Genomic DNA, 24640 nt, shown 5'->3' on the forward strand with positions numbered 1-24640 from the left:
AGATGTTACAGTTTCTTGAAAAAAATAAGGTCCAATCACAAAATCGCCTATTAGGCCACACCAAACATTTAAAGACCATCGATGTTGAAAGGGAACACATCGCATCCAATTTGGGTTTTCCACGGCCCAATAATGCAGATTATGTCTATTTACATGCCCTGAATTCATAAAAGTGGCCTCATCGGAAAAAAGTATTTTGCACAAAAAGTAGTTTTCACAACACCCTGCAGCCACTCACAAAATCTTACGCGGTGATCGTAATCTGCTATCGAAAGCTCTTGTGATAAAACCATGTGATATGGATGATACTTTTGCCGTTTCAAAATTCGTTGAATTGATGAACGACTAATATGTGATGTTTGTGCAAGTGTACGTTGACTAATATGAGGATTTAATGTAATTGCAGCAAGAATACTGGCACTATTATTTTCATTAGTGACAGCTTTACTAAGCCGCTTTTCTAAATTATGAAATGTTGCATGACATTTTTTGATCCCATAACGTTCAAAAAACATCACTGCTGCACGCCGATAATTTTTTTGGCATTCACCTAACGTTAATAACATATTCACTTCTGTGTCAAAAGTATCCATAATCACAATGTTACTGCTTGAATAACAGCTCTAAACTGAAAACGTTTTCATAGATAAGTGAGTCAAACTCAAGAATTGTAAATATTATTGTTTGTGTTTCTTCACGAATAAGCAAAGGACTCAAGCGCGTATAATTCCATAACGCTATTTCCGAGCGCTTCAAGTACCTACAACTCGAAACTTCAAACTGTTATATCTCATCATGGAAGTATCTGACAAAAAAATGTTTCAGACAAAATTGACTTGTTCTTTCCTGTAGAATCTAAATATGTAACATTTTATAGGGGGTTCCATTTAAAATTACAAAGGTACCTCCCCTCCCCCGTTAAAGGGGAAGGGAGGCCACTTCACGTTTACGTAGTCAGAAAGGCCCTTCAATTCCATGCAATTTAAGGCTAAGAACTTTAAAATCGATGGCATAGTTTTCGAGATATTGAGCTGTTCAGAGTTATGTGGGCCACCCTGTATAAGTAGTTTCAGATGATTTTTCGAACAATATTCGTCAGTGGGTTGTACTCCACGATGCTGTCATGTATTATCAAGCAGTATGCGGTCGTTGATGGAGGGACATCGGCTCGACATTCGAATTCGATTCATACTTCGATCGTGGCGTTTTTAAGCGCTTCGTTTTGTCGGGAACAATCGAGAACGACGAGCGGGGCGCACAGCAGCAAATTCGCAACGTCGAGTAGCGCTTCGCCGTTTCCATAGTACGATTCTTGGAATTTTGCATACATATCGTAGAGCAACGCGTACTTACCGTTCTTGAAATCAATGTTCATATCGTCGTACGGATAGGTTTCTGAGTTCAAGTAAAGTCGAATATTGGCTAACGCGCAATGATCGAATCGCGTAGCCTTTTTCGTTCTGCTGTTCCGCCGATCGGTTTGCAAAGCGAATATCACGTATCGCGGTTTTTCCATTTGCGGAGCTGTTTTGTCGCCCATGTATGTTTCGTGGTTGCCTGCAGTAGAGGATACTCGTACAGATCCCACGATCGAAAGCTCATGCTGATCGGTCTGCCGCTGTCTAAAATACGTAACATCGACATACAGTCACCCCGCATTAGACAAGGCGACGCTTTTCGTCTTAGACAGACTCACATAATTCTTCAGGGTCGTCGTTGTGCCGGGATTTCTGGACCGATCGATTTCCACTCCGTTCAATTCGTAGCGTATTTCCCCGAACATGAACGGGGCGGTATTGTTATCGAGACTCACCGTGTCGATGCGAGATTCTTCGGTCGATAATTTAAGTTTTCCAGGTAAACTAAGTTTTCCCTCGACGTATAGAAAGCTTCTGCAGGGGAGCGTGTACAGATCTTGCTGTTGACGCAAAATGATGGGGGAAACCTTAAAGCGGAAAATAAAAGACGAGGCGGATGTAACGCCCTAAAAGTCCCCGAGCTATACCAGATCATATTCCATTCGACACCACAGCATTTCCCGAGTCATTTGCACAAGTCAGCATTCCCCGAGCATTCACCTCGACACCACAGCATTTCTCGATACACGCGTACGCAACAGCATTAGTCAAATCACATCCGCCTGGTTTCGAAAGCCCCCCAAAAAATGCATTACTAATCAATAAGGCCAAGCTATAAGTATGGGAACATTCCCAGGGCAGTCAATCTTGGCTGAACCTCCGTTTTGTAACTCTGTCTTAAATAAACTTATACTTTTTGTCAGTAAAGAACGGGATAAAGAGCTGGGTAACTCCCACTCTCCTTTTTTCAAGTATTTTTACCCAGTTTACGTCACACGGACAACGTCGTCGACGTTCGGCTGGCGAATTTCGGAATAAGCTAACAGGACAGAATTAAAAATTAATTCGCGAACACGTCGATCAGCTATGAGAAAGTACCGTACCTCTACCGTACCTGTACCTGTACCTGTACCTGTACCTGTACCTGTACCTGTGTTATCCGTATTATCGATACGATGGCATTCGTCGTTAAAATGACATCAATCGTGCCAACCTTGAAAATCTGTTTTTAAAACGGTGGAATGGTATCGTTGTATCGAGCTTGAAAATTTGCAAAACAATTCTATTTAGTCGACGACGACGATGAGCAAAGAAGATGTGGTGGAGGAGCTGCATGCCCCGGCGAGACGATTCTTCTCCCGTAGACGGGTGATCGTGCGAGGATTCGACGATCTTTGGCAAGCCGATATCGTCGAAGTTCAGCAATATGCGCGAGACAACCGGAGACATCGATACATTCTCACGATAATCGAAGTATTCAGCAAATATGCGTGGGCGGTTCCTTTGAAGAGTAAAAACGCGAGCGACGTGTGCAAAGCTTTCGCGTCGGCGTTAAAGAAGGATGGCAGGGCGCCGAACGACTTGCAGACCGACATGGGAAAAGAGTTCTACAACGCAACGTTTCAAGAATATCTGAAGAAACGTAACATCAACCATTATTCGACGTACAGCACCATGAAGGCTTCCGTCGTGGAACGTTTCAATCGCACGCTGAAGAACCGCATGTGGAAATTCTTCTCGTTGAGCGGAAAATATCGCTGGAGGCTTCCCACGCGTATCGATGGTTACAACAATCGAAAACATCGTACCATCGGTATGCGCCCCACGGACGTGAATCGCAAAAATGCCAAGCATCTTTTATCCACTGTGTACAACAACGTGAAGATCGCTGGTCCTGCCAAGTTCAAGGTTGGCGATCGCGTACGCGTCAGCAAATTCAAAACGGTATTCGACAAGGGATACACACCGAACTGGTCACCGGAAATATTCAAAATTGTTGCGGTGAAGCGAACGAATCCTGTTGCATACCTCTTGGCCGACTCGAAGGACAACCCGATCGCCGGTGGATTTTACGAGCATCAGATACGCGCTGTCAAATATCCCGACATATACTTGGTGGAAAAAATATTGCGTAGAAAAGGAAATAAAATATACGTTAAATGGCTAGGGCTGGACGCGTCGCATAACTCATGGATATCGAAAACCGCTATACTTTAATCGTATTTCCGCTCTTATATTTATGTTATTTTTAAAGTAGGGATACAACTTTCAAAATAAATTTTTAAATATGCATAATCGTTACACCAAATTTATTAATATCCAATCCCACATTTCTAATTCAACGTTTTTTCTTTATCCCAACTATGCGATATGCTTATCGCTCATCCTGAGCCACATTTTTCGTGAGAGGGGAGAGACGTTGTTTCATCTCTCTCCCTCTCCCGCATTCTTATAAATTATCGCCGCAAGTTTCGTGAGAAGAACCACATTTTGCGAGAGGGGGGGGGGCGTCGTCTCATCTCTCTCGCATTCTTATAAATTAACCTCGATAGTTCGTGACAAGTTACATCGCAAACACGTCACGTACGAAGCGCATCGCGAGTCTTTTTGTTCTCGACAGTTTTGCCGCATCCTTCTAACTCGCGGTAAGTGTAGTAACCTTTTAGAATTTGTATTTAGATGAATCGCATCATTGACACGAACGGATTTGTTTGCATATTTAGATGAATCATACACATCATTGACATGGACGAATTTGCTTGTGTATTTAGATGAATCATATCACACACATCATTGACATGGACGGATTTATCGTGGACAAAAAATTCGTTTGCAAAGAACTATCCATCATCGACGTTCACGACGGGTCATTCAAATTCGCCGAATTTCGTTTAGACAGAAAATTTTATAGTTTATCCAGCGTCGACAAACGGGCGGCATGGTTCGTCAGCAATTCGGTGCATGGAATCCCATTCAGAGATTTCGGCTATGAAGCTTACCGACAAACAGATATACCCAACATTATTAAAAATTTTGTTCGCGGCTACGCGGATCCAGTGGTAGCCTACAAAGGTGGATATTACGAGAAAAATTGTCTTCAAAATTTGAATATACCATCGATAAATTTGGAAACTTTTGGTTGTCCAAAGTATGATAACCTGATTCGCGATCCCGTGTACCAAATTGACCACGACGACGCATCCTGCCGGCTTCATCGTTGGAAAAACGCTGTCGGAAAAACGTATCATTGCTGTCTAAACGAAGTTCGAACATTTCGCGCATGGCTGATTGTTCAAAATCATTGCAGGCGTTACCGGGAACCCCGGTAACGCAAGAAACAGTTCGACACAAATAGATCCATCATAAAGTTTTTGCGCTAATCCGCAGGCGAGGGGCCTCGGTTCTCGGGCGACAATAGACAGCCGATCGAGCTCGGCGCCGAAACCGGGTCAACGCACGCAGACGTAAACTTTATGTTTACGTCTGACGGATTACTTGTCGCGTGGGCCACCGATTCCCATACTCCAAAATATCAAATCCGTTACCCATCGTCCTTGTTTCCTGTGCAGCAGCGGCCGTTAGGGCATTGCCCTCGTACGCTAACTAACGATCGACACTGCCAAATCCTTTGTCATTTTCAAAAACCCCACTCCTTATTCCGTCCGCTGTCGGTGGCCCCGCACAGTATAAATAACCCGCGACAACCCCAGCGCGGGGTCCTTTGGCAACTTTCTGATCGACTGATCACCATAGTTCACGCGTCTTATCATACGATCGACTGATCGCTGTATTGTACAATTCTGTACTCGCGGGCTTCGCATATAGTACGTATTTTCGTGACGACGTCTCATCTCATTGTACGTGCCTTTGTATCCACCTATTGTTTTAATATATTTAAGTGTCCATTATATTCATAATTTACTCTACCCGCATCTTTCTTACATTCATTCTCCAGTCACCTGCCTATCTCACTTTCCTACCGATCCTGAGCCACTCCGTGCCTCAGTCTCCTGCCTATATTTTCAACACTGATCAATTCTAAGAAACAGGTATCGTACGGAATACTCTTATAAGCACTTCTTCGCAATTGATTCTTACGTAAACTTTTTTCTTTCCAACAACATGATTCGAGGAATATGCAAAGAAAAAATTGATTCTCCCGACTACCGCCTCGAACGCGACAGACTAAAAAGTTTTCAAAAGTTTTCACTGGCAGTTTTCTCACGTCGTCAAACCCGAAGATCTCGCGGCCGCAGGATTCTACTGCTTGAACGAAACGGATCGCGTCGAATGTTTCGACTGTGGCATAGGGCTGTATCTATGGGAACAGGGCGACGATCCCATGACGGAGCATCGCACCTGGTCATGCTTCTGTCGACACGTTTGCGGGCTAGATTGTGGTAACGTACCGATCGGAGTCGATCCCGCTGCTATCGCAAAATCATCGCCCCCCCCCCCCCTCGCGACGTAGACGTGCGAATAATTATATACGCGTGTTATAGGGAAACGATCGAAGATTGGAAACAGGAACTAATCATGGTTAAAGTCTAAAATACAGACTATGATACACGATGGCGTTCGACGCGATATCGAAAAACTGACGGAAGAGCCGAAAACCACCGAAGAGACGTTAAAGTCTGAAATAGAGACTAAGATACATGACGTTCCACACGATGTTAACACGAATATGAGATTATACGATTCCATCATCGGCGAGATCAACGCGAAAATCGATAATTTGGATGCGTCGCAAACGCAAAATGACGGGAGAAACCTTGAAGCAGAAAATAAAAGACGAGGCGGTCAACGTCGTCGAGATCGGCTAGCGAATTTCGGAATAAGCTTACAGGACAGAATTAAAAATTAGTTCGCGAACACGTCGATCAGCTTTGAGAGAGTACCGTACCTCTACCGTACCTGTACCTGTACCTGTAATTTGTTACCAATACATAAAATATTTATTTATTTGTTATTGTTCGAGCAATCAGCTGTTCGGTGCCACTGTGCGTCCGCACGCACACACAGCAAATTAGCGACTGCCGAACTTTGTTTGTATCGAGGACTCGGCCGTCGTCGCGGTTCGTCTCTCTCTCTCTCCCCGCACACTTCGGGCGGACTGAGTAGTTCGGGGTGCGCGGCGAGGGGAGAGAGCCCCGTCAATATACACGGCAATCCGTCGAGACCTCGCTCTCTTTTCCGAGAATCGCAGTGACGGTGATAATGAACCAGTTAGCTCTCCCACAAATTCCGACTTTATTTCTTGAACATTTCGCGATCGTAAGTTAAAGGTTCCAACGTTACGGAACCCAACGAAGATCCAAAACATTTGGTGCCGAAACCCGGGAATAGTGTGCCGATTTCTCTATTCCACTCGATCCACCGCAGAATTACGAAGAATTCTGTGCATCACCGCGAGTTCTGTTGTGCTCTTCCGTTGTCTCCTCGAGTGATCCGCGAGTGCATCGAGCATCTTCCGAGGCTCCGTCGCAGACAATCAGGAAGCACCTGAAAGGAAAGGAGCAAAGTGAATTCTTCGAGTAGAATTCGTGAAACCGTTCTCGAAAAACGGTACCTAGACCGCGTGGCGAACCGTTACGGATTCGAAAATTCCGTGACCTTCCACCGGGACACCAACCGTTCTCGAACCGACCGAGGCAAGGTGTTTACCGCGATACGCGTAAAGTCCCTTGTCTTTCGCGTCTCGATCAGTTTGTTTTTACGTTTCGTTTGAATTTTAACTGCCGAAACAATGCCGCAAACGTTCAGCGATGTAGTGGTCGCTCAGGAGGAGATCGCTGGCCGCATCAAGAACTGCATCACCAATACCGACAAATTGGGGGCAGCGAAACTCTCCGCGGTCGTATTGCAGAAAAGAATCGAGTTGCTGGAGAGTTACTGGCGCAACTTCACCGCAAATCATAACGCTATGAGACCGATGCCAGATTACGCCGCCAGTAACTACAGGAAGAGAGGCCTATACGACGAAGTCGAGGAAGCCTACATCCAGAACTCCTCTGAATTGGTGGAGAGGCTAGAAAATCTGAAGCCCGTCGTCTCAGCAATTCCGGCTGAAGCCGAGTCTCACGAGTGCAACGCCGGACCCAGATTGCCGACTCTGACCATCGAGAAGTTTTCGGGCGATCTCCTACGGTGGGAGGAGTTTCGCGATTCGTTTCGCGCTACGATCCACAATTCGAAACGATTGCAGGACGTCCAACGCATACAATATTTGAAGGCGAGCCTCACCGGTGCGGCTGCGAAGGTTATCGCGCGTACATCCCTGACAGATGCGAACTATTCGACGGCGTGGGCGGCACTCGAACGTCGTTATGGAGGCATCCGTGTACTGACCACCGCTCACCTCGGAAGACTTTTGGACTGCCCGGCAGTAAAACGAGCGTCGAAGGAGGAATTGACCAGAGTCCTCGACGAGTTCTGTCAAGCTCGAGATGCTCTGGCCGCGCTGAAAAAATCAGTCGACACATGGGACGACTGGTTTGTAACACTCCTCGTCAGGAAGCTGGACTCGACGACGCGCCTGGACTGGGAGAAAATGTTCCCGGATCCGACGATCATGCCGTCTTTCTTGGAGATTCGAGACTTCCTCGAATCACGAATCCATGCCTTGGCCTCGACCCAAGAGCCAACGTGTTCGTCAACCACGACCAAGCGAGAGGAGACGCGAAAATCCGAGCAGAGGACGGCCATGACTGTGCAAATGACCAAAGGGCCATCCGCGAAGGCCAGCAACATTCGGAAGTGCCCGCTGTGCTCGGACAATCACCAGCTAGGGCACTGCAGCCAGTTTAAAACCCTTAGCGCGCCGGAACGCAAGGAATTTGTGTATCGGAATAAACTGTGCGTTTCGTGTTTCTCGGGAACCCACTTGCTCGCGGCGTGCACGTCTTCCTATCGGTGTATGGTGTGCGGCGGTCATCACCACACTTCGCTTCACGAGGCGTTCCGGAAGAGTGAAGCTCCCGCGCAGCCAAGCACAAGTTCGGTGAACACGTTCAGGTCGAATCGCATTGTTTTACTGGCCACCGCGCGCGTCCAGTTGAAGTCCCCGAACGGTCGCAGTGTCTTCGCTCGCGCGTTACTCGATCCCGGGTCCGAAATTTCATTCCTGACGGACGATGTCGTGCAAGCGTTACGACTTCCGCGCCGGAACGTGGAGGTTCATTTAACCAGATACCAGGAGATAAACGTGGGCACGGTACGTCACGAAGTGTCCGTGTTACTCGCGTCTAGTCGCGACTCCAAGTTCCGACTCGCGTTAAACGCGCTGGTGACGCGAAAAATTACCGCTCCGACTCCAGCGGTAGAAATTAATGACGAGAAGTGGACTCACCTCCACGGACTTCCGTTGGCCGACGAGGACTTCCGCTCTCCGAATAGGGTGGAATTACTTCTCGGGGCAGATGCGTGTGGTCACCACCTCCTCGAGAATCGAATCGGACCAATGGGTACTCCTCCAATTGTTCGAACGCCCTTCGGCTGGGCGCCGATGGGCACAACCTCATCCACGAAGAACGACAGCGCTGGACCTCGGGTGCGATCCTTGTTAGTTCAGCCTGCACGAGACCTCCGAGACGATTGGCAGAGGTTCTGGGAACTGGAGGAAGTACCAACGAGTGCAATAAGCACGCCTCAGGACGAAGCATGCGAAAAGCACTTCCAGGATACGCACCGCAGAGATCAGGAAGGACGCTACGTTGTGCGCTTACCGTTCGTTGCCACCCCAGGCACCGATGTCGGAGTTCCGCGATCGGCTGCCGTTCGCTTGCTCTTATCGTCCGAAAGGAGACGAGAAAAGGACGAGACGCTCCGACAGAAATACTCCGAATTTCTGGAGGAGTACGAACGGCTCGGGCACATGGAGTTCGTCTCGCGGCACTCGACTGGCGAGGGGGGGGGGGGGAGAATTACCTTCCGCATCACGCCGTGTGGCGGGAAAAACCACCCGGGAAGAAAATAAGAGTAGGTTTTAATGGCTCTTACGTTTCAGGCAGAGGCAGTACCATTAACGATTACCTGGCTGCCGGACCGAAGCTCCAAACTGACCTCTGGGCCGTAATAACGAGGTGGCGATTCCATCGGCATGCCTTTTCGACGGACATTGTAAAAATGTTTCGCCAGATCAAGGTGCACCCAGAGGACAGAGACTGGCAGAGGATCGTCTGGAGGAACGATACAAGCGAGGAAGTACGGGACTTCCGTTTGACGACGGTGACCTACGGCACGACGTCGGCTCCGTACCTCGCCTCGAGAGTACTGCTTCAACTTGCCGACGACGAGAAGGCTCGATTTCCGAGGGGTGCAGCGATTCTCCGAGCGAATTCGTATGTCGATGACATTCTGACCGGAGGAGATGACATCGACGACACCGAGGAGGCTCGACGTCAACTCACGGACATCCTGACGGCGGGCGGATTCCCGCTGGATAAGTGGGCGACCAATTACTTGTCGTCGAGCTCCGGTCTCATTTAATTGTTGCAGGGTCACCAAGAGGCAGGAGCACTGGGACTCAAATGGAGCACAGCGAACGACACTCTGTCTCTTGCGGCTCCGAAGCTCAGGACTGCCACACCAGGTCAACGATGGACCAAACGATCCATTGGGGTGGTTGTCTCCGATCAGCATTGCTGCGAAGATCTTGCTGCAGGACCTCTGGTTGTCTGGGTATTCGTATTCTCCTCATTTCGGCGGTCTGTGGGAAGCGGCCGTGAAATCCGCGAAGAGGCATCTACGACGCACAATAGGGGAACAACAGCTCATCTTCGAAGAGCTTTCCACCTTGCTGTGTCAAGTGGAAGCTTGCATGAACTCTCGACCCCTCTCCGCCTTGTCCGACGATCCAAATGATCCTCCCTTCCTCACGCCGAATCATTTGGTTAACGCTTCTTCATTGTGCGTAGTTCCAGAACCGGGTGACGAAATCACGTACGATGCAGGCCGACGGAGATGGAACCTTATATCCAGACTTCTGGAAGGTTTCTGGCAGCGGTGGCGTACCGAATACCTGAGCCAGTTGCAGACTCTTCCGAAATGGCAAAGGGCACGGGAGAATCTTGCTGTCGGAGCGGTCGTGCTCCTGAAGGACGATCTCGCGCCGCCTACGAAATGGCCTCTCGGACGAGTCGTCGAAGTGCATCAGGGATCCGACGGACGAGTGCGTGTGGCTGCCGTGAAGACCGCTACCCGTACCACCACCAGAGCCATCCAGCGCCTTGTACCGCTCATTTCCTCAGAGCATTCCACCAGCGAGGAAACGTGACTCCTTTCACGGCGGGCGGTGCTTAGACGCACATTGTATATATTGTAAATAACTGTAAATATCTGTACTTCACTTTGTTCACTTTCCTCACTTCGTTCACGCCGTTCACTCTGTTCACTTCTTTGTAAAATATCCGAAAACCATTGTATTATTTCGTTGCCGACCCGACAACGAGGCGGGCGGTATGTTCGAGCAAACAGCTGTTCGGTGCCGCTGTGCGTCCGCACGCACACACAGAAAATTAGCGACTGCCGAACTTTGTTTGTATCGAGGACTCGGCCGTCGTCGCGGTTCGTCTCTCTCTCTCTCCCCGCACACTTCGGGCGGACCGAGTAGTTCGGGGTGCGCGGCGAGGGGAGAGAGCCCCGTCAATATACACGGCAATCCGTCGAGCCCTCGGTCTCTTTTCCGAGAATCGCAGTGACGGTGATAATAAACCAGTTAGCTCTCCCACAAATTCCGACTTTATTTCTTGAACATTTCGCGATCGTAAGTTAAAGGTTCCAACGTTACAGAACCCAACGAAGATCCAAAACAGTTATCAATACATAAAATATATATTTGTTAGCAATTCATAAAATATTTATTTGTTAGCAATACAAAAAATATTTATTTATTTGTTAGCAATACATAAAAGCGAGCACGTCGAACACTTCACTATCGCTCACCAGTCTGCGGTAGAAAATGTTGATACCGGCAATCTGAAAAAAACATTTCTAGTTTTAAATCTTATGTGCATGTAAAACTTTATATTCAAATAAATTTATTTCACCAAAAACTTACCATTCAAATCGGTTTGAAGCACCGTGCGATAATGAGGATAGGAAGAGAAACGCTCCGAGTTTTTCTCAATCGGATAGAGACCCGCCACGACTGCCCAAAAGAAACATGCCTCGTCGTTACTTTTCACGTTGATGACCGCTCTCTTGAGTTGTATCTCTCGAGGTACAGAGACGTTGCAACCGGCTTGCAACGGCTGGTACTTGTTGCAATTCACTATTAGATGCAATATCTTCGATAGCGCCCACCCGCTGTCCCGTTCCTGAAACTCTTGCATCGATGCCAAAATTGTTGGCATAATGTCTTTGAGGTACGAGCGACGTAAATCACTCGTTCGAAACAGTTCGAAATTTCGCGTACCGAAACTTTTCACCGAAACCATGTCGCGCAACATAAATTCCGCCTCCAACGTAATGTTTACTTTCAGCGATGAATGTTCGTTCAGAGATTCCATAACGAGCGCCGTAATCATCCGTTTCGCATGTTGTAAAAATTGGCGAGGATCGATGTGCTCGACGTTGATAACAAGGCCGGTCGATATGCGATCTCGAAACGCCGACTCGACGTCCTCCCAACGAAGAGACGTTGCTCTCCCGCCGGCGCGACTCCTCTCGTATAAACCTCTGCCGACGCGAGAAAAACGGTGGTCCAACGATACATTCAAACTTTTCATACGGCACATTATGGATGTTAAACTAAAGGGCCTAGCCGATTAAGATGGTCAAAATTGCCCTTAGACGTTTTTCAATAATTAATGAACCATTCGAAAGCTGACCAAGAAAAACCCCTCTGAGCCAAATTTCAACCCCCTATCTTGCTCATGAGGGTAGTTACAGGGTAAATTAGATTTTGAGCTTTTCCGTGCATTTTCCGCACTCTGATGCTTCCCAAAATTCTGAAAAAAATGTGGCATATTTTGGATCCTAAGACAGATTTTTGAGAATTTTTTCAGATTTTTTGGATGCAAACTGTGGTCGTAAAAAATGAAAAACCTCAAAAAAATCGGAAAAATGCAGGTTTCTCAAAAATATGAAAACATGCTATTGAGCTGTTTAGTGCCCCAATAAAGTACCATAACAGGCAGTGTCCTCAATTTTTTTTAGATTTTTTGTTGTGGGAAGTCTCTGTCAAAAACAAGAAAAACCGAATTTTTTCGACGTTTCTGCTATTAGGAGGAAAGTTACACTTGTTGATTTTATCGCAAGTATATATTAAGGCATTTTTAACGTTATTACATTGAAACAAGTAAGTGTTTGACCTCAGAAATATGTTTTAAGAGAAAAATAAATTCTATTTCGTGCGATATATACCGGAATGTTCGCAACGTTTACAACATCGCCGGTTGGCCGAGCAGTCAAGGTGTCGGACTACATTCGCACAGTGACCGTCGAGCAGGTAACATCGGAGAGTCAAAGTAGCCGAATCGGCTCGGCAGCCCAGGCAAATTCGAACATTGTGCGTGCTTTTCCACAACCTACAGTTCAGTTCAGTGCGGAAAAATTAAACTGCAAGTATTAATTGTTGCTAACAACGAAAATAAAATTCAGGAGACTACCTCTCCTAAGCCATGCGGCTCCGCCGCAGACAGCCAAGTCGCGATGGACCTCGCCGATACCATACAGAAACTGATTAAAAAAGAAAAAAACGGAAAACTCAGTAATACGGACGTAGAAACACTTCTGCAGAAGCCCGGGCTAATAAACGCCAAAAGAAAGATGCTAACGCCACAAAAAGTATCATCAAAAATTCCAAGAAATGACAACGGAACGAAGGATAAAATCAACTTAATCGTCCCACACGCAAAAGAGACGCAAGCCACAACATCTAGGAATGTAGATATACTAGCTGAGCTTACAAAACAAAATGCCCTACTCCGACAACAAAACGAACAGCAAAAATTACAAATACAGGTCCTACAAAACAGACTAGATACGTTAGAAGCAAATTCATCGTATGCTTCGGCATCAAAAATAAGCAACAGCGGTGAAAAAACGCTAACACCAGGTATGCCCGTACCTACAAGGAACAATGGTCACTCAGCGCAAGGGACCCCCCACCACGACGAGTCACGCAGCAAGGCGAGCAATATGCAGCCCGGAAGGAAAATCCAGGAAAATCGGCCAACGGGCCCAATAGAAGGAGACCCAAACATCCCAACAACACAGGGTAATAAACAGAATCCGTCGCCCATCATCACCCAGGAACAGAAGACCCAGCAACCCCCAAGGCCCACACCACGCGGCAATGAACACAACGCTTCAAACAAAAGGCCACCACCAATAAACATCCTACTACAGGACCCCAAGGACACCATCAATTTATTAAAAGGCATCGCAGGTACCGAAAATCGTTTTCATATCAAGCGAATAAACCATAACAAACACAGAGTACAACTTGACAACTCCGGACACCTAGATAGAATTAAAGATATTTTAAACAAAGCGAGTACGCAATATTATACGTACACGCCAAAATGGTTAAAAAATCATAATTTCTTAATAAAAGGATTGCCCCCATCTTTCTCGGAAGAGGAAGTAATGGAGGAGCTGAAAAGAACCGCCGGTGATAAAATTAAATTCACTAAAGTAAGTAGGTTTACTACAAACAAATCTGTAAGGGAACAACGGGTATTACCGTTATTCCTAACACAAATTGAAGCAAATAGCGATCTTTCAATATTAAAAGACATAAAATATATATTACATCACAAAATCACTTGGGACAAGCTAAAAGGCCATTCAATTAAACAATGTAGGCGCTGCCAACGTTTCGATCACAGCGCAACAAATTGTAACTTAAAATATAGATGCGTCAAATGCTACGTGAATCACGCTCCTGGGGAATGCGCAGTCAAAAAAGCTACCGCTGACCCCTCCGACCCCGCTAGTACCCTCCCTTACTGTGTTAACTGTGAGACCTTCGGACACCCAGCCTCGTACAGAGGCTGTCCAAAGGTTAAAGAATTAATAAGACAAAGAAAACACGTGATCGCAGAGCCACAGAACAAAACACCGGTCAGACAATTTAAGCAGTCCTTGACACAACCAGGGATTTCCTACGCTTCTATGGCCTCAGGTCGATTAAGCGATGGACGCCCTCCAGTATCGCCACCAAACCCCCAAATCACCAACCACACCGAAGACAACACGAAAATCTCCCTGTTAGAATCCCGAACAAAGAGCCTTGAACACACACTCTCGGATCTTACAAATAAGTTTGAGCTTCTCAGCACACAACTGAACCATATAATTGTGGCACTCAGTAATGGCCCTTAACCCATATGCCAGAAATCCAATCAACTGCCATATAAAGGTTATCTCCTTAAACACAAACTCACTCATAAGCAATTTTAAAAGAATAGCACTCCTAAAACTAATAGAAGAAAATAATCCCGATATTCTACTTCTAAACGAAACTCACCTGAAACAAAAACACACATTCTACCTTAAAGACTACCATATAATTAGAAATGATAGACAGACTGACAAGTGCGGAGGAACCGCAATAATAATAAGAAAAAACATACGTTTCAAAACAATAGAGTTTAAAAGACAGTCTGAATTAATAGAGAGGACCGCTATCCAACTAAACCTAAATAACGGCAACACCCTCCTGCTGGCTGCTATTTACGGAAGAAAAGGCAACACATCAACATTCATAAATGAACTTAACAATCTTTGTACACATCTGAAATTAGACTCACCTGAGACGTATTACATAATAGCGGGCGACTGGAATGCCAAACACACAACTTGGAACAATAAATTCAATGACGAGAGAGGGATCGCACTTAACACATGGATTCACGACCACGACATTGAATACAGATTAAAACTACTCCATACTACAACACCGTCATTCCCAAGATATGAATAATTTATTGACCTAATGCTGACTGACTCTAGAATAACACTAACAGACTCTTACACAGACCAATTACAAATTATTAATTTTCCCAGCGATCACGAAGCCTGCTTGGCGACCTTCGAAATCACAAATACACAATTGTTTCTTACAGACACAGACACACTCTCCAGAAAGAATTACGCGAAATTTAATACAGAAAAATTCCAGAAACTTCTCAGCAAAATCCAAATAGACATAAATCCAAACTGTAACCTCACCACAGAACAAATTAACACACAACTAAACTACATCAGTAACGAAATAATCAAAGCAACCGAAACCGCAACCCCAAAACACAAACCTCTAAATTCAACAGACAAATACGTAAACCGTAAAATCAAAAGTCTACAACATACAGAACGGAAATACATTACACTACTAAGAAAACTGCGCAAACAAATCACTACAAATCCATACACACAGCACACTATACATAATCTGCAACAGATGATAGCAGCCACCAGAAGGAAACTTAAACTAGAAATCGAAAAGCAAGTCAACTCATACTGGTTTGACCGCGTTAGAGCCATAGACCCAAAAAAGTCAGACAAAATGTTTCCAGAGGTAAACAGAATCTTCAGAATTAGAGACAAGCACACCATACCACAACTCAAAATACAGCGGGACAAAATAGAACTCGTAAATCTCGCAAACATAAACCCAAATTCTGTAGAAAGAGATGACAATGATCGCTTCCTCATACAAGAAGACGAGCAAAAATCAAACGTTCTAGCTGCACATTACGCCATAACTTCCAATAAAAATCAAAATATAAACCACCCTAGTTTCAGAAACCTAATCAAATCAGAAACAGAAACATTATTCGATGAAATAGCCACTTCAGTGCCAAACACCGTCTGCACCTTCGACGAAACAAACTCTTCCTTATCTCCCAAACAACCAGACACCATGTCAACATATTTCACAAACTGTTACGAAATTAAAAACAAATTTAAATACCTGAACAACAAAAAATCAGCCGGAAATGACCAAATCCCAAATTTCGTATTGAAAAAACTACCGGGTAACATCATACGGGCATACACCATTTTATTTAACAATCTATTAAATTACTGCATATTTCCGGAAGACTGGAAAGCAGCCAAGGTCATCCCGATTATAAAAAAAGGCAAAGACCCCTCCTTGCCGGACAGCTACCGCCCGATTAGCTTACTCCCGAACATCGGAAAAGTCTACGAACGAGTAATCAATGATAGGATCCTTGACATCTGCAATAGCAAGAACATCATCCCCGAAAACCAATATGGATTCAGGAAACAACACTCCACAATACACGCTATTAATAAACTTGCCTCCGATGTCAATTTTGCACTAAATGGTGGCTACTGTGTGGGCGCCTGTCTGGTCGACCTTGAGAAAGCCTTTGATACAGTTTGGATAGACGGACTACTATGCAAACTAAAGCGGAAGGAATTCCCTTTAGTCTTAATAAAACTAATCCACGCCATGATAAAGGACAGAACATTTAGAGTCTACCTGACCAACGACGCCACGTCCCACCCATTCAAACTATCGAATGGTCTCCAACAAGGCACAATAAACTCCCCAATCCTTTTTAATATATTTACAAGCGACATACTAAACCTATTTGGCCCGGATCGAACAGAATGCTCCCTATTAGCCTACGCGGATGACTTAATAGTAAATCATACAGGTGCAAACCCAGCTCAAGTACAAAAAGTCCTTCAAAATGCCATAAATAGTATATTCACATACTACAGATCATGGAAATTAAAAGTAAACACAGAGAAATGCGAAACCGTCTTATTTAGACCCACCCTCAAAGCAGGAGAAAGCTACCAACTCAAGAATTTTAAATCGTTCCACCTAATTGGCGACCTGAAATCCGGTTCAAAGATCCCACATAAAGATTCAGTTAAATATTTAGGATTAACATTAGACAACAGATTCCTATTAAATACCCACCCCCTAGTATAGCTACAAAAAGCGAGAAAAGCTTTCGGGGCATGCGGTAGACTTTTCCACTCTCGAGCTCTCAGCCGAAAGGCAAAATTAATATGTTACCAGCTACTAATCAGACCCATTCTAACTTACGGTTGCGAGATATGGTACAATATCAGTGCGTCTATAATGGAAACAATCCGAGTCTTCGAAAGGCGATGCCTCAGGGCTTGCCTGGGCTCGTACAGATCAGCCCACTCAAATTACAAACGACACATAAACAACGACACCATATACAACAAAGCCAACATCAACAGAATTGATAATTTTATAATTAAAATAATACGTAACTACTTTGCCAACTTAATAACCGTAACAGACAATAGCTTAATTTTCCCAATAGCATACCCAGACGATAATCACATCAGGAAAACTTTAACAACCGATTTTATCCCACCCGAGGCATTCATATTTTTGGATAAACACGGATACATACAGAACAAAGAGGCCATCCCAATATTGTACCATATCCCACGCCACAGAGCTAGAAAACGCATACTCTTCACCCCCCCCAGGAGCCTGATCAACCCGCTTCAGTGCAAGTGTACCGTTACAGCACAGCGATACCACGAAGGGATTTCCTCGAAATTCGTGATATAGACTATAAGAAATACTGGTGGTTAGCCGATAGATTTAAGCCGCCATAACGCACGGAAAGTAGCGAAATTAGGTATAGCATAGTATTAAAACAATAAGAGACCCGAGACTATAACTCAAACAGTTGACAAACGTGCAATTACGCATCAACGTGCAATAAATAATTAGCATTACCTCCCCTGTCCCACATTCCCCGCTCACCTCATTCTCATCACTCCATATTTGTAAATAACATCATCACCACCTCATTTTACGGCATCAATACTGATCACTCATCACAATTCATCCCCCCCCCCCATCGCTCATATGTATATGTTAGCATCAACACGTGCGAGCCAAGTTAGGGGTCCGCGCTGACCCGACCCTTAAGCTCGGATGGATTTATGATGGGGTCCCGAGCTACGTGAGGCCCTTAAAGAAGACGAATGAAATAAAACAGAACCATCGATGGACGATGGCAGGCGACCACGTTGGGTCTTTCCGCCGTCAACCGTCGAGGGGTTGTTTAACTGCAACCAGATGAGGGAAAGTCGAGAGAGGCTGAGAGTCTAAACTCCCCTTAATTTTCACTTAGAAAGTGGGGCCCTGTGTCCCAAGGATCTGGCCACGGAGTGGGGAAGGCGAGGGTGCCTTCTGGTATGAGGACTGTGAGGAACCACGCAGCACTTACCCCAGAACCTCGGTAGTAAGAGAATCTCCTGACTCCTCACGAGATTTCGGATATCTTTAACATCAGAAGCGGGATACGTGTGAACGAGTTGTTCACTTAACACTACGCGCGCACACTGATTTTAACCGGTATGCGAAGAATTCTTAAATAGTATTCGCTATGGCTGACCATCCGAATGAAGATACGACTATCGAATACTTGCTAAAGCGCATTCAAAAATTAGAGGAAGAACGCGTCGCGAGTGAAGTAAGTGTGCTAAGTCGACCTCTGCAACATCCGATAGAAGCCATACCGACATTCAGTGGTGAAGAACTTGGTGAAAGTGCGGACACGTGGTGTGATATGGTGGAAGAAATCACGAAGGACCTTACATCGACGCAACGATTGTGTAGTGCAACGCACGCGTTAACGGGTTCGGCCAAAGAATGGTACCGTACGTGGCGGGGAAACCCACGAACATGGACGATTTTTCGCCAAGATTTGTGCTCGATCTACACTACGGAAGACCGTCTTGGTCAGTTATTACGTCGCGCGGTGCTCTATACCAGCGACGATGCCGCTAGTTATTCGGAATACGCCCGTACAAAACTTAAATATTTCACACAGACGAAAATTTCGTTTACACCGATGGAACTAGTGCGGCTTGTAATCGCGAGTGTTATGGACTCCACTACTCGGCAATCACTGACGAACGCACGATACACAACCACCGCTGATCTGTTAACAGGAATAGCCCTTTACATTAAGCGACGCCGGGACCCGAAGGATCAGGATCATCGTAAAAATCCTTCGAAACGTCCTTACAGCACCTCTCGTCCAGGAAAGCGATGTTTTGTTTGCGATTCGATGGACCATGTGCAAAGCGATTGTCCTAAAAGACAAAAAATTGCGGCCGGCAGTTCTCGACCACCATCGAAGCATACTGCTACCTGCACCTATTGCACAAAACGCGGACATGAGGAAGATACCTGCTGGCTCAAGCAACGGGCCCAACGATTCAATGCAGGTCAATCCCCGACCGAAAATATATCGAAAACGACCTACAGGACCCAAAAGGGAAAACCCGAAGTGAACGCGTGTTATTCGATGCCGCATCAGCCGACACCTGTCATCATCCGAGACTGTGTTGTTCGAAATTGTTTAATCGATTCGGGTGCAACATGTTCGCTCATAAAAGAGTCTATTGCAAAACGAGCGAATTGCAAAATCGAACCAACCACGGTAACTGTACGAGGATTGCGAGACGCTGTGTTCGTGGCCAAGGGAGCGACCACCACGTTAGTGCAGACCGAAGATGTTTCATTGGAAATGGACCTTCTAGTTGTGGCGGACTCGTACATCCCATACGATGTGATCATCGGCAAAAATATTCTATCCCAAGGAGGCTTGCAGATGCTGATCAACGAGGACGGGACTTCAAGACTCGTACGCTGCCCGTCGAAGCTACCACAGGAACCGACGAGCGAGATGCAACCCCTCGCCTGCGTAGCTGTGGACCTTGATGAACCCATAAAGAGTCAACTTAATAGTCTACTCAACCGGTATAGACACATGTCTAACAACGATAATATAATTCATAACAAGGTGAAGACCGCCCGACTCGACATCACTCTGAAAGAAGGTAAAATTGTTAATTACCATCCATATAGGCTGTCATTTAGCGAGCGAGAAAAGGTACGCGTTATAATTAACGACTTATTAGAAAAGGGCATAATACGCGAAAGCACTTCGTCTTTTGCGAGCCCCATTATACTAGTGAAGAAAAAGAACGGTGAGGATCGTTTGTGCGTAGATTATCGCGCTTTAAATCGGATAACCGTAAAAGACCGGTACCCTCTTCCTTTAATCGATGACCAGTTAGATCGGTTAGGAAAAAACAAATATTTCACGGTTCTCGACATGGCATCCGGCTTCCACCAGATTGCCATCGCGGAAGACTCCGTATCCAAGACCGCCTTTGTTACACCTGATGGTCATTTCGAATATCTTCGAATGCCGTTTGGTCTAGCAAACGCTCCCGCCGTCTTTCAACGGGCAATTAATGTCGCCTTAGGAAACCTTAAATATGATACTGCTCTAGTGTATCTCGACGATATTTTAATACCATCTATAACAAAGGAAGAAGGATTAGAAAAATTAGACAGGGTTTTGCACGCATTGGACACAGCTGGGTTTTCTTTAAATATTAAAAAATGTAAATTCCTTGAAACGGAAATAGAGTATTTAGGAAGAGTAGTGTCGGCAGAAGGAATTAAACCTGGTAGGGGAAAAGTTAAAGCTCTTGTAGAATCACCAGTACCCGAAAATGTTAAACAGGTGCGACAATTCATGGGTTTAGCTGGGTATTTCCGTAAATTTATACCCGAATTTGCTGTTCGGACAGCGTGTATCACGAAACTCACAAAAAATAACGAGCCCTGGAATTGGGGAAGCGAACATGAAACAGCACGAAAATATGTAATCGACAAGCTTACGTCGGAACCATGCCTGGTAACATTCGATCCTAATAAAGAAACGGAACTACATACAGACGCGAGCGCGATAGGCTATGGAGCAGTTCTGTTTCAGAAATTCGAAAGAGATTTGCGAGTGGTGGCTTACTTTAGTCGCCGAACGACAGTAGAAGAATCGCGTTATCACTCTTACGAATTGGAAACCTTGGCCGTGGTTAATGCGTTGAAATACTTTCGCGTCTACCTTTTAGGTATAGAATTTAAGCTAGTAACCGATTGTAATGCGATAAAGGCGACTAACACCAAACGAGATTTATTACCGCGCATAGCTCGATGGTGGATATACCTGCAGGATTTCAACTATACTATAGAGTATCGTAAAGGGAAACATATAGAATATGCAGATTATTTAAGTCGAAATCCCAGTAAAAATAAAGCCTGCTACGTAAATGTCATTTGTCAAGGATCATGGTTGGAAATTGCACAAAAGAATGACGAGGAAACCAAGTCGATAATCGAAAGGATTCGTTGTAATGATTCCGTAAGTAGTGACTATACGATAAAAGATAATCTACTGTGTCGAAAATTGCGTAACGATAACGATAACGAAATCACTCGTTTCTATGTACCGAAAGGAAGTCGTATCGGGTTGTTGCGACTGTATCATGAAGAAAATTGTCATATAGGGTTAGATAAAGTTCTTGATCGCATTAATCGTAAATATTGGTTCCCTAGAATGAGGGCGTTCATCAAAAAGTATATCGATCATTGCCTTACCTGCATCGTCGCGAAACGCCAAACAGGACCCAAACAAGGTCTACTCCATTCAATAGAAAAGAAACCAATTCCATTCGATACCATTCATTGCGACTGTGTCGGTCCGTTTGTTAGAACAAAAACAGGCTATCAGCACGTTTTGATTATTTTAGACGCCTTTACTAAATACGTTCAACTTGTGCCGTTGACGTCTTTAACAGGCGAAGAAACTTTACAAGTTTTTAGGGAACGCCTATTATTATTTGGAAGACCACGAACAGTAGTGTTAGATCGCGGTACAAATTTCACATACAAACCGTTGCAGCAGTTTTTTAAAAAACAAAATGTGGAAATACATTATATTGCCACGGGCGCCCCTCGAGCAAATGGACAAGCTGAACGATACGTTGCGACTGTAACCAATCTACTAACAGTAGAAACATTAAAAACTACAGAATGGCCGAGCAAACTTATTAAAATCCAAGAGACATTAAATACCACAGTACAAGCTACGACGGGATTTTCGCCGAGTCGTTTGTTGTTCGGCGTAGAACGAAGTGCAGGTGATGCAACTCAAATAGAGTCCGATTTACCAAATTTAAACGAGAAAATCGACGTTTTCAGTGATAGAGAGATTGCCCATAATAGAATATTAGATAATGCACAAAAACAAAATAAACGATTTAATAGGACAAGAAGAACGAACATTAACTTTAACGAACAGGACATGGTATTTTTGAAACCCGCAGTAACGCGCCGTGCTAAATTAGATCGAAAATACCTTGGACCTTATACGGTTTCAAAAGTCTTACCTAACGATCGTTATGAAATTGTAGGAAAAACCGGCAGACCCCAAGTAGCGCCAAAAGATAGACTACGATTATGGAAGGGTGAATGGGCTGGTGACGAGATGTCAAGCGACGACGAAGACAAGAATGAACCGTGTTAGCAATGTGACATGTTAAATATGAAATAATGTTTGTTTTACTCCGTTCATAAAAATTATAATTTTGTGATTGCAATGAGAAGGAAAGAGGAAGATAGCCTCTTTTGCAAAATATAATAAAAGAATTGTTGTGGTATGGAAGTTGATTGATATTGATAATACATCCTAAAAACAAAACATTTTGAATATTGTTGCGTGTGGCGCTGTCGAGAAGTATTTTTATAATACTATCCGTTATTGGTGACTGCTAGTCATGAAGACGTGCAACGTCTGTAAAACATTTTGAATATTGTGGCGTGTGGCGCTGTCGAGAAGTATTTTTATAATACTATCTGTTATTGGTGACTGCTAGTCATGAAGACGTGCAACGTCTGTAAAACATTTTGAATATTGTGGCGTGTGGCGCTGTCGAGAAGTATTTTTATAATACTATCTGTTATTGGTGACTGCTAGTCATGAAGACGTGCAACGTCTGTAAAACATTTTGAATATTGTGGCGTGTGGCGCTGTCGAGAAGTATTTTTATAATACTATCTGTTATTGGTGACTGCTAGTCATGAAGACGTGCAACGTCTGTAAAACATTTTGAATATTGTGGCGTGTGGCGCTGTCGAGAAGTATTTTTATAATACTATCTGTTATTGGTGACTGCTAGTCGTGAAGACGTGCAACGTCTGTAACACACTTTGAATATTGTGGCGTGCGGCGCTGTCCAAAAGTATTTCTATAATTGCCTGTTATTGCCTGTTATTGGTAACTGGAGAAACTCTGCTAAAATTACGAAACATTGCTTCCCGAGAGCGTGAAGCAGGTCAGTCTGGCCGTGTTAGCATCAACACGTGCGAGCCAAGTTAGGGGTCCGCGCTGACCCGACCCTTAAGCTCGGATGGATTTATGATGGGGTCCCGAGCTACGTGAGGCCCTTAAAGAAGACGAATGAAATAAAACAGAACCATCGATGGACGATGGCAGGCGACCACGTTGGGTCTTTCCGCCGTCAACCGTCGAGGGGTTGTTTAACTGCAACCAGATGAGGGAAAGTCGAGAGAGGCTGAGAGTCTAAACTCCCCTTAATTTTCACTTAGAAAGTGGGGCCCTGTGTCCCAAGGATCTGGCCACGGAGTGGGGAAGGCGAGGGTGCCTTCTGGTATGAGGACTGTGAGGAACCACGCAGCACTTACCCCAGAACCTCGGTAGTAAGAGAATCTCCTGACTCCTCACGAGATTTCGGATATCTTTAACATATATATGTATATTTAGCACGTAGGTCTTAGAATTTAAGGATTAAAATAACAATGCGAGTTCCTGTTTTGTTAAGAGCGTTTTCGGGAACAAGAATCAACAACCAAATACTTGCGGCTGTGAACTGCACAAATGTATTCAGTGCAATACAACCAAAAATTACGAGGGGGAAGGCTCACGCCACCCCTCTGGCCAAAAACCGTAATCGTATGACTGTAATGTGCCTATATACATTACTACCTTTAGAAATAAATATTGTTGTAGCTCTCTAAATAAACAATGAATAAAAAAAAAAAAAAAAAAGGTGTCGGACTACGGAGCGGAAACGCTGGGTTCGAATCCCGTCGAGGGTAAAGTTTTTTTTTTCCATACATCATCTTTATTTTTTCAATTTTTTATTACATGGTTTATTCATGTGATTTTAACAATATTTTTTAAATGTTTTTAAAAAATATTGAGGTAACATTTTTAACTAACTTTTATTTATATTACTCCGATTTGACTTCGAATTTAATGATATTATTTTCTTGGATTAGGCAATAAATTAATATTTATATTATTGTGTTCGTCCACGATTTCCGCCAGATATAGAAATTGCTTGCGAAAATTGGTAAGATTCCGTGAAAAGAATTTTTAAATCTACTTCTGTCATTTCCGGAAAATCCAGAGTAT

The 24640-nt window shown here is 44.6% G+C and overlaps 1 protein-coding gene across 1 annotated transcript; it reads left to right on the plus strand.

Annotated features, from left to right (window-relative positions):
- The first annotated feature begins 7107 nt into the window (after positions 1–7107).
- LOC143363338 (uncharacterized) lies at positions 7108–10635 on the plus strand. The gene is made up of 4 exons (XM_076803937.1): positions 7108–8574; positions 8932–9262; positions 9367–9805; positions 9858–10635. Exons 1-4 carry the CDS (start codon positions 7108–7110, stop codon positions 10633–10635), a joined length of 3015 nt encoding a protein of 1004 aa, XP_076660052.1.
- Positions 10636–24640: the final 14005 nt, after the last annotated feature.

The sequence above is a fragment of the Halictus rubicundus genome, unplaced genomic scaffold (genome assembly GCF_050948215.1).
Source record: "Halictus rubicundus isolate RS-2024b unplaced genomic scaffold, iyHalRubi1_principal scaffold0035, whole genome shotgun sequence".
Classification (NCBI taxonomy): domain Eukaryota; kingdom Metazoa; phylum Arthropoda; class Insecta; order Hymenoptera; family Halictidae; genus Halictus; species Halictus rubicundus.

Bases quoted from the DNA above. Each gene is read 5' to 3' on its own strand.
- LOC143363338 (XM_076803937.1), top strand. From the start codon at position 7,108: ATGCCGCAAACGTTCAGCGATGTAGTGGTCGCTCAGGAGGAGATCGCT. The intron at 8,575-8,931 runs GTACGTCACGAA...TTGTTAGTTCAG, and splicing joins AGGAGATAAACGTGGGCACG to CCTGCACGAGACCTCCGAGA. The intron at 9,806-9,857 runs GTGGGCGACCAA...TAATTGTTGCAG, and splicing joins GGCGGATTCCCGCTGGATAA to GGTCACCAAGAGGCAGGAGC.